Source organism: Opisthorchis viverrini (genome assembly GCF_000715545.1).
Source record: "Opisthorchis viverrini unplaced genomic scaffold opera_v5_436, whole genome shotgun sequence".
Classification (NCBI taxonomy): Eukaryota; Metazoa; Platyhelminthes; class Trematoda; order Opisthorchiida; family Opisthorchiidae; genus Opisthorchis; species Opisthorchis viverrini.
The window spans coordinates 351,759-365,569 of record NW_008752099.1 but is presented as its reverse complement, the minus strand read 5'-3'; the positions used below and the strand labels follow the sequence as shown (position 1 = coordinate 365,569).

Genomic DNA, 13,811 nt, shown 5'->3' with positions numbered 1-13,811 from the left:
ATGCTGGTAGAACAATTCAAATCATAACGTGTACACCACTAGAATGGTCGTCCGACGTGAGGCCTGTTCGATGCTGTCATTATAGATTTACTACTTGTGGTTACTTCAGTAGCAGGGCTTCTGCATCGGAAGATGCTAACGTCCCATGTGCTCGCCCTGGAAACACGGGCCTCTATTATCTGGATTCAGTCAGGCTTATAAAGGTTTAACAGTTGCTGTCAGAATGTCTGCAGAAAGCTGACGATATACTTGCAGTTCTTCTACAATAAACTTCCAACTTGTAGCCACCTTTCCCCTTATTAATGAGGACTACTATTGAGCACCCGAAGTTCTCTTCTGAGATGTTACTCAGTCGGTCTACTAATGCAATATTCACGAATTATCTGAAATGCTGCACCTTTTCAGGGTATAAATCTTCAATGCATATTGGCAATATTCCAACTCCACAAAATGGCATACATAATCTTCATTCGCCGTGGATACTTAACGTGAACGCAGTGGCATCTGAATGACAGTGGAATCGCCTGCCTGATCCTGGTCGTGTGTGCCACTGGCACTGTCAGAACTGTCTCTCATCCCACATGTATATCTTGGTGGGACTTACAATATAGGTTGAACAAAATCCGAATGCACCTGTAATGATAGTTTACTCGAGGCCTGCTCCTACTTGATGAGCCATAAATGGAAGGGCAAAGCGATCTTGTGCTGTCGAAGAGTTTGCAGCAACCTTGTGAGTAGTGCTCTTTATGAAAGTACACTGCGATATCGTGTCAATGAAGCATGAGGCGGCATGCGCGCAGCACATTCAGTTGAACGATATCGTAAAAGAGAGATTTAACTGAGTCTCCTGTGGAAACCCAGTTGCTATTCAAACGAGTGTATTTGTCGAGTTGTGCACGGTTGGTTTCTCAAAAACGCCGACTGTATCTTTGGTCCCAAAACACAAGCGTTGTTCTGCGATTTTCAGCATTCGATCCTCCTTCACCCGACCCAGTTTTGGGCAATCGCAGTGGCAAATTGATTCGTTTTCAATATAACGGTGGGTGGTGAATGACAAAAAACGGTCAGTTATCGAGAGTTTTCCAATTAAACGACTACTCGATAAAATCGGCAACGTCACGCGGCGGAATTTCAGAGACGATTGGATTTAAATGAATGGTGCCCATAAAAGAGCGTCATTTCACGCTTCAAAAATCCCCAGATCATTGTGATTTTGGGCTTAGTTGTCTTCAGGTTTCTGGCAAGGTACGCAGGAAACGATATCGAAAGGTCTCAGCAGTAAATCATTAATAAGGATTTGATAAGAATTGGTGGAGTTATGAATTAAGATAACTGCGCTTGTCTCCGCAACTATTCTATCTAGGTATGCACTCCTGATTCATTTTCTGGAAATTAGCGCGAGCGCCTGAGCTTCGTGCTCCTTTCAGAGTGCGGGCAAATCGTGGTAAAATGAAGCTTGACACAATCAACTAATCGGCATAACATTCGGCCAGACAGAAGCCTTGTGTGGGTCACCCGAGGAATGTAAGTTTGTTGACATACCGTCCAAGCCTAGCAGGAGTGGTCGAAGTGCCGGGGTTCGACGCAAACTACGGTACTTCCCATCACTAGGTTTGTACTCTAACCATCGACTACCTTGGTGTCCGTATAAAAGTGAATTTGTCGCCTAATTGGAAAAAAGTCATTCATTATACTACGACACACGTCATCTAACATCCACCATAGACGGTCGTGCCCGGTTAAACTGTGACAAACGCATTACACCCAAGCTCACCTGTCCCTTCGATGAACCAATTTTTTATCCACGGGACAAAGCGCTGCAAACCACCAGTCAGTCTTGCGACAACCCGGTCTACTTTGACCAAATGAACGCCTGGCAATTCGTCTGGAGGACAATATTTTTCAGAAAACCTAGGTAAGATACTGATCAACTCAATTCTGCATTATTAGGAATCTAAGGAATATGCAGACAAGAACCTATTCCGGACAACTGATCGGACACAAGAATGTCCAAGGATGTCGGAAAGGAAGCATGTGGTCTTGTCGTGCCTTGTACTTTTCACTGCTATATTTTCCGGTCGTTCTACCTGAAACTATTTCCAAGAAGTGACCACAGATCTGTCGGCCGTTCCGAATCAAATGAGACCGTGTCCATCGCAGTCTGTCGGTCGAAAGTGACCAAGTGGGGAGAGAATTGGCTCACTTGTACTCTGGAGATGGATGAACATGCGACGCTTGTACAGTCAAGTCTGAAGCTACCACTATTGCTTATCTGCCAATTAAATCCATCGTTCTCCTGTCAGGTTGACGTTCGCATGCTCCAAAACAAAGTATGGGCATTGGGCATTATACCATAAAACTTAATAGATAGACTTAAATTCAGTTTCAACCGAATGAGATTACAGATCCACAACACTGTTCAGTTTTATCATGTGTGCACGGTGGCATCAGACTTTGGTCGCGAACCACCATGATTTACAACTAAATACTCAAAAATTAGTCTAATCACACTAGGTCTGTTGCTAGCAGTGTTTTTACGACCGCCAGTGTGGTACGAGCAGCGCACTATCTTCATTTGAGGTCAACTGTGTAGAATAAAATTGGTCATTCCGACCTGGTTCTACTCGAAGATGATCTCACACGATGCTGGTTCACACGTGAACACGAGAAAATGCATCTAGTAGCGCAGATATTTCTCCCCCAGCTTCAAGCTCAGACAACATTTTTCGTTCTAGAATGGTCACATTCTAGTTGACTGCGTGAACCCATGCGAAGTCACTATACACAAATATTCTGAACTTCGTTAGCTAATCGACGAAAATTCAAATCGAAAGCTCTAAGATTCTTCAGGAGGGCTATCGTGCTGAAACCGAAATGGTGAGTTGGTGCAGATTGTTATACTGTGCGCTTGTGCGGTGTAGTTGACATCGAATCAAACGTAAACACATGAATTACTGGGTGGCGAAGAGCACATACATGAGACAAGATCAAAGACCGAAGTCCGTCCGGCTGTGTGTCTTGGAACACAGTAGTGTCCTTAATCAATGCACCATACTTTAAAGGCAAATCACGGTCTAGTGATAGTGTAACGGCGATACTGCTGATGGGGGAGGCATGCGAATAGTATGTTTTCTTCCTGTAAATTCGCTTTGCGTCTCCTGAAAAGGGAAATCTATTCCGGAATTTGTGGAGTCGCTTTGTATCATTTGCTTGGATTGGAGCAGCAGCCAATGAATATCCAGGAAAGTTCAGGAAGATGCTTTCAAGAGAAGATGGATGTCCAGTTTTTGTAAATAAGATGCGTATGTGAGTTTTGCTTCCCTGTCCAATAGTCTGTAACTGGTCAGTTGGCACTTTCTAATAAATATCTCCGCAGCGAAAGCCTTCTTCCTTTCAATGATATTCAGAATTCCTGGAAAATCGTACATATTTCTTGGACGGTCAGACGGTCAGGGAAAAATTATGTGTGATTTTTCGCGCTTGTGCTCGGATATATGTGAGGCAAGCGCAAACCTTTCAAAGATAGTGGATAAGTTGTCGATGAACGAAAAAATTGCCGGTTGTTAATCCCAAGTGAGGATAAACTGTTATTATTTTAGTGCACAGTTTTTAAAGCACCTTTATGGACAATTGGCCCCGTAATATCAAACACGTGCAACTAAACTCTATCGCGTGACAGCTAACAGCAGCTTTCGTTCTACATCGCCAGGTGGATTGTTTTTGCATGTCCAAGAATGATGTGCATGCGTTGTGAAGAGATTGCACCAAGAGAGTGGCTCAGCGGGTTTCTGAAATCGGACGAACACTTTCCTAGCGTTATATTGGCTCATAATTTTCAAGGCCACGTATCATCTGTGCACATGAACGAACGTCGTACAAACAGGCTCTGAGTCATTTGCAGGAACAGATCGATCAACTTCAAGAGCATAGACACCATTTGTTTGAGTGACCAAATGGATGGAGAAGGTTAAATAATGGGAGCACGCCAACTACTGTCGGAAGTGAAAAAAAAGGTGATTAACCGTCTGCCTCTTGGGCTCTAACTGGTCGACTCTGCTCAATCCCAGAAAACAAGGCTTGCTCACAAAAATGGTGCCAGATTTCGAGTAGGGACTTGTTACCTGGCAGCCGAAGCATCATTAAACCAACGATGCTTTTGGCGCTGATCCATCAGTTACTCTAAAAACTGAGTTTTAACTATAAGTGAGCCTCTTCAATATGGGATTGAATATTGAAAATTGTTCAGTTTGACGTTTTACCGACGCTTCATGCTGGCAAGACAAGACCTGCGGTGATGACTTCGCTATGAATAGACCTCACTGAATCGGGAAGTGTTGTATTTGGAAGTCCCAAGGAGTGCTCATCAGTTTTGGGAAGCTCACGAAGGACTGTGGTGACTAACAAATTTGCTGTATCATGACCGAAGTTACCGGCGCAGTGTCGTATAGGGTAGTCCATGAGATTTTAACTAGAAATTCTAACGACATAATTTACCTGGATAGCTGATCCTGATAGAGCAGTAATCTGATGGGTACGGCGAATCGAAAGTGAACGGACGGTTTAACCCACGGAGTATTTGAAGTGGATATCATCAGCTTGTCATTCAATGGCAAGGAGACGCATGAGCGGAAGCACAGTCCCTCGGTGACTTAATTTAAGACTATCTAACTGGATCACGAGTGCACCGATCCAGCGAAAGCACCGAGAAAAGTTTGCGATCAAATGGCTCACAAAGCAGTCTATACACTGAGGTCACAAACAGGGTTGTGTGGGCATTCATTTTTGTATGTTCCATCGAAAGAAGCCCACGGATCTCCAGAATTATACCGCCACCAATAAAATATAATCTGTCTATTTGATCCACCTCAGATTGCGCTTAACTCTATGCGTCTACTGCACGGATCCACACCCACGCACAGTTGGTTCCACCACATGCATTTCACCGTAGATGTATCCACATAAACGCCATGTAGTCGTTCAAAACTCGACAGCACGAGACCGCAGAGTGAATCACCCCACTCACTAGACGTATTCTAATTACAAACATACGCCTAGTTGGTGCCAGCTCTCACTCAGCTGGTTTTGTACAGCCGTGGTCACCGACAGCCATATTTGAAAGCTCAACATTCCGGGATACCCATAGTGTTGATATTGAACTTTCGCATATAGATACACGAAATTCATATAACGAAGTACAATAGGATACACCATGTTACAACGCCACACAGCACAGTAAAGTACAATACAAAAATACAATACACAAAACAAATAAAATGGTAATGAAATCAGCAAACAACTTGGCAACCAAAACCAAAATCTTCCTGTGGGGTGAAGTCGGCGGACACAAATAAATTGTTGGCACTCACGGATTACTCAAAAATGGTTGTTGAGGAACATGCAGGATACGTGTTCTGGTGCACCGAAGTTAGATATCAATTAGCTCCTTCCTTAAAAAAATGCCATGGAAAGCCACAAGTACAGCACCAAGCTCCGGAATGACCAGAGCAATAAATTGGGAATGATCTAGCAGCTAAATTCACTGGTTTTAACCTCGGATAAACTTGGACCTTGTAATACTAATAAACTGAACCCCTGACTCATCGACCTGACGTTTCGTGGACAGGCACGATTTGACTTGATCACGACCAGTGACCAGTCGACAACAGGACGAACGTTGAAAGTGACGAATTCTTCTTTGAGAGTGCATACAGGACGGACTACGTAGTAGCATTATCAGTCTTCCCGCTGAGAGACTGCAGTTTACTGTACATTTGTGTAAACCACACACGGTCTTCCAAATGTGTGAGAATGCGGACCTTCGTCCCGTGGACCAGACTCAACAAACCAAAACTTCTGATGCTGAAAAGATGTCCATCCAGTTGACACTTGATCTGCAGGCCGCATTCACAACGGCCGATTGGAGAAATCCAGGGCACGGATGCACGCATGTTTCACGCAAATAAGTGTTCCGGTATCATCTGAAGTCGAACCATTGGTTTGCAAGTCCACTCTGACGAATTTTGGCGGGCGGCTGTAAAGTAAAAATACTGCACCCACTAGTTCACTTTTGAGGGAGTTGAGGACCATTTGGAATTTCAGGAAGAGCCCCTGAAGCGAGGAAAAACTCAACCATCAATACACCTTCTTCATCTAAGTCAAATTTCGTACGATTGGTGAATCGATCGAATGGTTTTCAACGGTGCTATTGTGTTCACTACGCCTGTGACTGGCTGGTGGACTAGGTCGTGAGTTGGACGATACCGATTAGATATCCCGAGGAGAGCTTGGTTACTACATAAGGATTAACTCCTTTATGTGAGCCAATGAAATCAATGGATAGTAACCAACGGGGAAAGAGGTACTTTTTCGAGATACGGACCTGGATATCGATGACAGTTTAATCATTTGGATGGATAAAACAAGTTAATCTGCTTTGCCCACGAATCGTAGATGGTCAGTGAGACACGCGGTTTCGGCTGTTCAAGGAAAGTACTGACACAGCATAGGGTGCAGGATTAGGTAGCAACCGTGAAAAAAGGCTCGTAGTTCTTCGAGTTCGCAAGCAGTGGATGCGGTGAGAAGTGCTGTTTGGGTTGCCTTCACAGGATGTCAACTGACCGATCCCAATCACCCCTGAACTGTCTTTGCACAGTACGACTTTAGATCTGAAACGCTTATATGCTCACTGGCCGACTTACAGCATCTCAATTCTATTGAGTATATGTACTCATACGAAGTTTGTTTATTTACCCCAGGCATGTGGAGTATGTTGAAGTCACAAGTCGATCAGAAAACAAGAATGGCGGTTCCACGTTTCGGAGTGGTTAGTAGATATTTTCGGAAACTGTACCCGCACGATATAAAATATATCACATGCGCTTGTCAAATGCTCAAATGTGAGACACTTCGTACTTCTTTATTGGGGACAAAAAGACCAGAAGCCGTGAGTTCGATTTCTGCTATATGGGAGACAGCACTTGATTACTGTTATTACCGATGGTGCCCTATCAAATTTGTTCTGATGTGTCTTATCTCACTACTCACGGGTCCGTGTAGTCACGATGTTTCTTGCGTAAACAACTCACCCTAAGGAAGCGTCCTCGTTAGTCCACAACGACATGAAGAAACAGTTGACCCCAGTCCCTCTTTTGCTTTATCTAATCAACGATGCGTGTCCGTTACGTGTCGGGTAGCCTCACAATAGGGCACCGAGATTAGCCTGTGGCCTGGCTTGCCACTACCTCATCATTGCACTTACGCGCAACGCATACGGAAGTCTCACCCATGCAATCACAATAGCACTGTTCGATCGGCCTTACACAATAAGAGTCTGTTTGTCTTTTACTATATCATTGAGTGTGATATACGATGCAATATCCCGCTGAATCATGGAGCTTCTCGCTGGACTCGAGTTGATCTCAGCTATATGTACTGCTGCGTTGGATCCAGTCCCCCTCTTTTAGGGGTGGGGTAAAGTTAGACCATGATGCGTCCACACAGTTTGTTGATATCGTGCCGGAGTTCCAGAAAACCGAATGAGGTAGAGAAGATTGGATAGATGTTCCTCACTTCATTGATGCCAGCGTATCGCTTCATGAAGCAAAAAACGTTTTGTTTATTGCGCGTGCGAAGTTAGAGTCTTACACTGACTATAGGACAGATAACGGCTTGTAAGCACTTGCGGAATACGCGACCGGATGAGTTACTGGGATAGGACACAGATTGACTAACACTTCCTCCCGCTTTGCTTAATTGAGGGCATTTGTTCCATGTAGGCCACAGGTATCATGTACCATGGTTGAAATCGTTTAACTCGCAATTCGCAAGCGATATCGTCAGATGTCGTCCCCATTGAAGACCACTGACTGGGGAGAAGGTATTCAAAATGCGGTAAATCGCCTGCTCAAGCTTTAATTCATCAAAAGTGCCATTCGGACTGGTTTGCAGCAATGTATCGGAGAAGAAAGATTTTGTTTTAGTTGTTGAAAATATCGGAATCCAAGATATCCTAGGGCTGAGGATAACATGCCCTAGGTTTACTGCTACTCGGAAGATGGACGGAAAACATTGTGTAGATATAACATCCTGTCCATGCAATGTATTGCGATACTGGCGTATCAAATCAACAGTCCGATGCAACACATGCGGTTGCTTGAAAATTCAGCTGGGTTCCAGTCGAGTCTTCCGAAAAACCAAATTTGTTTGCAAAAGAGTGAATTTGCCGAAATCAGTCCAATTTGGGTTCTAGTAGAACATCAGGTTGACGGAAACTCGGAGACTGCGCCTACCTGATTAGCCTCAAGAAGGCCGAAACCGGTCGAGGACTGTCGAACAGTTTTCAGTTACCTTGTGAGTAGTTTCCTTTAAGAATAGCTGGGTTCGTAATTCTGCGGCCCTATTTATACAAGGGTAAGCAAATGTACGCAGCAAACCTCTGTCCTCCACGTTCGCAACGTCAACAAGTGCACCCTCAACGCCACGCACCAAACAGCGGCAGTCAGAAAATAGTGTGGTTTGCGGTCGTCCTTTCCGATGGCGGTTCAGTGATTCTCATTGGCGATGCAATCGTACGGAACTCATGAGAAAACAATCCAGAACAGGAAACAAAACAGAACGCGCATGAGTAAGTAGGTCAGCTGCGGACATCCACCGACAGACAAACACACATGCTGATACACAAGTGTCCCGACGGGACGGTCTTTTCGGGAAGCTGAATGGCAGGTACAAATAAGCAAAACAGTTGGAGGTTAAGAGTACATAGCCGGAGTGAACAAATGAGTGGGGAGTTATCGCGAGGTCAAGTTAGATTTAATACCGTAGGCATTCAGTCCTAATCCGTAAAACCTCATGACTGCCACTCGATAGGGCTTGGATACAAGTGGAAGGCCGATCTGTCGTTTGAATCAGTTTTCCCCGACGCAGTAGATGATCACTTCTGGTGTTTACGATAATTAAGGAAACTTAACGTTCTCATGATCAAACCGAGAGGCACTGGGATCTCAAAAATCCAAACGCAGATTCGTGCTCAGGCGTGGGGAATCGTCGTTCGGATCAATACTGGCTAACTGTGTGTGTAATGTTCCTTCGGTAGGTGATGATACGCTCGCTAATCGCATGACATGTTCATGAAAGTTCACAAGGATGAACTGTTGGCTTCCTGAGGTCAAATGGCGTTTGACGGCTAAACTAAGCAGGTCAGCTTCCACCTCGCCAATTCACTTTGAACCACCGATTAACTGATGGATCCAAATTGATTTACTATGCAGAACTGACCATCAATAGAGGTTCTCTCAATTTCGACAATTGACCCAGTCCCACTGAAAATGGCGTAATTCAGGAGATGAGAAAACAAAAAGAATACGCATTCATTCTTACCCGCTTAATTTGTAATCTGTCCTGTGCTAATCAGTGCGGTCATGAAACAGATTTTAAAAAACCTAGAATCCTGACTTTGATCGGTTACCTAAATTGGGGACTACCTAAAATTGGCAAAAGTATCCATTGATCGTAAAACACCGGGTTAAACGAGGAGAATTATTTCTGTTCCGTACATCAATCGGGTCACAATCTAAATCGGGGACTTGGGTTAACTTGAGGTTGAATGAGCATTGGAGGCATTGTAGTTAGTACATTTTCATGTATGTCAGTTTACCTATTCGCTCGCCTCAACGATCCGAATACTGGACCAATTTTGACAAATACACGTACTTGCATGTCAACTGGGTTTCACGGGAGACTCAACGGAAACTCTCGTCTGTGATATTCTTGAACTGAATAAGTCCGCTTCATGTTTAATTTAGTACGGTATTCGAGATATCGCAGTATCTTTTTAATAAAGGAAACTACTCACAAGGTTGCTGAAAACTCGTCGATAGCCCAAGACCGTTTTCGCCCATCTCGAGGCTCATAAGGCAGGCGCAGGCCCTCAGTTGTGCAGTACATTCACTTGATAAAAATTGTAAATGAAAGATTCAGTTGAGTCTCCCGTGAANATATATATATATAATATATATATCATGCGTGTATTTGTCGTACCTGTGCCGTAATTTCCCATGCAATGTATATCTGCAAATTGCTTGCCTCAACAATCTGAATATTCTGGAGTGTTAGGCGTACAACATTATCGAATGTGAAAACGTGACATCATCCGTGTGCAAAACCTATCTATCCCTAACTAGAGGCATTGCAATCCACTGAAAGCAGGTGCGTTATGCTGCTAGGTTCACCGGTAGTTTTACCTTCCTACCCTTCACTCACTAGTTACGTATATTACTGAGTTTCCTCAATTTTATTGCGTTTCTGTCGTGTTGAGTTTGAATTGTATTGCCTGCACGTACCTGAAAATGAGTCACGTATGCACTCCGGACATTTATCGTTGGGTGGTCATAGGTTTATCCCTAGAGTGAAACTTGTAAGATCAGATTTGATACACGCTTTGAGTCTCAGTTGTTAAGCTGCCCGCAGTCAACATGATAATTAGGAAACAACAGTTAAACACCTTCCGGTCTTGCCTTCTAGGGTGCACACCGAGTGCAGGCCGTTCAGACAGGCTCAAATTCGACCGAGTGCAACCTACGAGTAACCGTTCACATTGCAACTGTGGTCTAGTTTGGCGTGACAGGTTAGTTCTGCGATGAACGTTATGTCAATGTGTGAGCTGTGACAAGCAGGATATCTCCTGACCCACGATTAGGTCATTGTGAAAACATTTAAGCAATCAGGATATGTGATCGCGGGCGTAGCGTGTTTTTTTGCGTGACAACTAGCTCTTCGTAATGAATCCAGCGGATATGCTTACAGACACATTTGACGAATCCATCGGAGTTGAGCGTGAGACTAAACATAGTCCCAGCGACAGAAGTGGTCAGAATTATTCATTTCTGCCAACCTCGTTTGTTTTGACTGAATCAGGTAACTGAGCGGCCGTTCAACACTCGGAATGCACTCCACATCCTAGAAAATAAGAATTAATAAGCAAGCACGCCTCGACCGCTGGGCTGAATATATATAAAAAATTATCGTGGCCCGGGAACTTCTTTGGGCTCAGTGCGGCACTGCAGATTGGTGGATTCGTAAATAATGAGTCACCACTACACTGATGTTCGTTAACTGCTTCCACACGGTCGTCAAACCTGTTGAAGAAGAGTCAGGCTTGCACCATTAGGAAGACCCGGGGCTACGTTCGAAACGCCAGTAACAGGTAGGGCAGAAGGTGTTGTTGATTATCAATCGTGGTTCCGGTGCCAAGCAAGGGGGTATGACACGCAAAACTTCCACCCACTGAGCCAGTTTTGTATCCTTGATTTCATCAAGCAGACATGTCCAAACGCCACACTTGAAGGATTCAACCTATTTCTTACACCAGGGTGGCTTAATGTGACCCTTAAAATGACAGATGTTTCTTGAATAAATTGGATAAGCCAGTGGCAGAACACTAGTTTTACGTGAAACGCCAGATAGCCGATTACCGGGTGAAAACTTGGACAGGGTTTAGAATCGTGGGCCGCACGACACGGAAATGCAAGAGCTGATCACTTTGATCGACAGAGCTTCAATGATGATTTTGTGTGCTGAGACTCGCTTCTGATGACTTCTCATTCGCTCCAGTTTGAATGTTTATCTATCTTGAAATCATTGTCCTTCCGACGAAAAGGTATCGCAATTGGTGATGCTTTTGTGCTTCGAGTGACAGGATGTTACTCGATTGTACAACACAGGGTCGTGTAACTGTCAATATACGAGAAAGTTGTGACGAATTGGGAACCAGTTCTTTCGGCAAATTGACATGTTATCCTGGTGCCGCATTCGGTTAGGTATGTCGCAGATGCCCACTGGAAGTTTCCATATGTAAGTGGATAACTTGAAACAGAGCTTGAGATGTGATAAACAACTTGTATAGTGAGTCCCCTGTCTGCCCACTCTGTGGCGAATTCCCAGTGTGTCTATACAAACTACACAGACTAGGGAGTATTCAGCTATTTGCCCGTAATTTTTCGCGATTCTCACGGAGGCCTCAACACTTGGGATTGCATTTTTCAGAAATGAGTATTACGATTATTACCGAAACAACGACGATATTGTGAGAAAGGGCTCGTTCCAAATAGCTCCATTGCGCGAGAGGAGCACTTGCCACTATAGTCACCCATTTTATTCTGAGAAGGATTATTCTTACTAATCTTCACGATGGACAGTGTTTATTAGTTGGACGGTATCCAGGAGGGAAACACGCATATGCGTCGATCGTCGCACTTCCTGGACGAGCCCCGGAGAATAAGCTCGACCAAGGTGGCTGAGATCTGTTACCCCTTCAATTCCACCTCGCGTCTGAGATTACACCTTTGGCTAAAAACTCAAAATCTTGACTGAAAGGCCAAACTAAACGTGCAGTTCCTGCTCACAGATTCTAGAAATTCTACACTAATCGCTTTTCTGTTGCGTTGAACACAGTCAGACAACCTATGACTACCAAAACTAACACGCGAACTCAAGTAGTTCTCGATTCTTTTTAGGCCGTTCTGTCAAAACACGTGCCTGATATTGGAAAAATCAGCGGGCATATTTTCGCGCGCACTTACTAACCTCTCACATTTACGTCCTTGTAGGTCGAGTGCAGTCAGCAGCGCAATGTGAAGAACGATTGACGTATTTTCAACAACAGATCCACTGGCCGCCTCTACAAAGACGTGCAGTTTCAAAGGTATTTTCTCAAACCAGTAACCGCGGTGTGAGGCGTTTGGGTGTGAAGTGGTGTGGTCGGTCAATAGAGCGACTCTAAAGCTTAGCTGTGCACACTGTCCAGTATGTCAGAAAATAGGAACTACTCAGTCAAGAGGATGGTTCTGAGCGCCATTGACCACGTGACTCAGCCATATCTGTCAAGGTAGTTGCCACTGTCTCCTCTCGTTCCACGGGCCCCAAACAAGGAGACAAGAGTTAACAACGCAACCGAAATGACTGGTAAGGAACTTCGTATTTGGTAACCAAGTCGTGGATTGACAGCACTGGGATCGTTTTCTTCCCACACAGGGCTTGGCGAAGGAGGCGCCACATGGCAAACGGTCACGTGGTATACAAACACGTTGTCTAATCAGCTTAACATGTAGTGTAACCAGTCAATAGGAAACCAAAAAACATCTGGTTTACCTCAGCACTACTGATATAGCATTCTCACCAGACTGGGGGTGGCGCTTCGGAGGGATCGGAGATCGAAGATCTTCCTCAAGCTTTATTCTTGAATGTCAAGGTGATGCCACGTCAAGTGGATCCGATCAACACCACTGAATTCTGACAATAGTAGCCATTCACACTAGTGAAGGAGTACCTGCAACTTGTGTTCACGCAATGTCTTGTTCGTATTGCTGCCGAAACGCCCAGTTTGGAGCTGCACGGTCCAGCAGTTGGGTTTGCGTTCACCTATTTTAGTTTGTTTGATGAAGTTCGCGTTTCGTCGTATCATACGTGCGCGTGAAATACGTCTGGAGTGCGGGGCACCGTTTCAGGGAACAAAAGTCTTCAGTGGTCAAAAGCTTTCCTGTTAAACGGATGGTGCTCTACTAAATTTGTAGGGTATGTGGCCCCATGTCGCGTGAAAAAAACTCATAAAGACACCGGAAAAGATGGCCCGAACACAAGTTGGTTGATAAACACAGGCCCACCGTACCAAGGTATCTCAACTTGTTATTATGCGGAGATTGCAGACTGCATTTATGTCATGCTCGAATCATCCTAGTTGCAAACGTTTCATATCCAACTTCATCGGACAGACTGGAAACAACTTTCGTGTCATCCACTCTCATTTGAGGTTTTCATAA

The 13,811-nt window shown here is 44.5% G+C and overlaps 1 protein-coding gene across 1 annotated transcript in view; it reads right to left on the bottom strand.

Moving 5' to 3' along the window:
* Nucleotides 1-1,465: 1,465 nt before the first annotated feature.
* Nucleotides 1,466-13,811, bottom strand: part of T265_11051 (hypothetical protein) — a gene marked incomplete at both ends in the record, with an annotated part of 88,578 nt that continues 76,232 nt past the window's right edge. The window contains 2 exons of the mRNA XM_009177596.1: nt 1,466-1,666; nt 2,977-3,158. Coding sequence (XP_009175860.1) covers nt 1,466-1,666; nt 2,977-3,158 — 383 coding nt within the window. The remainder of the gene's footprint in view (nt 1,667-2,976; nt 3,159-13,811) is intronic.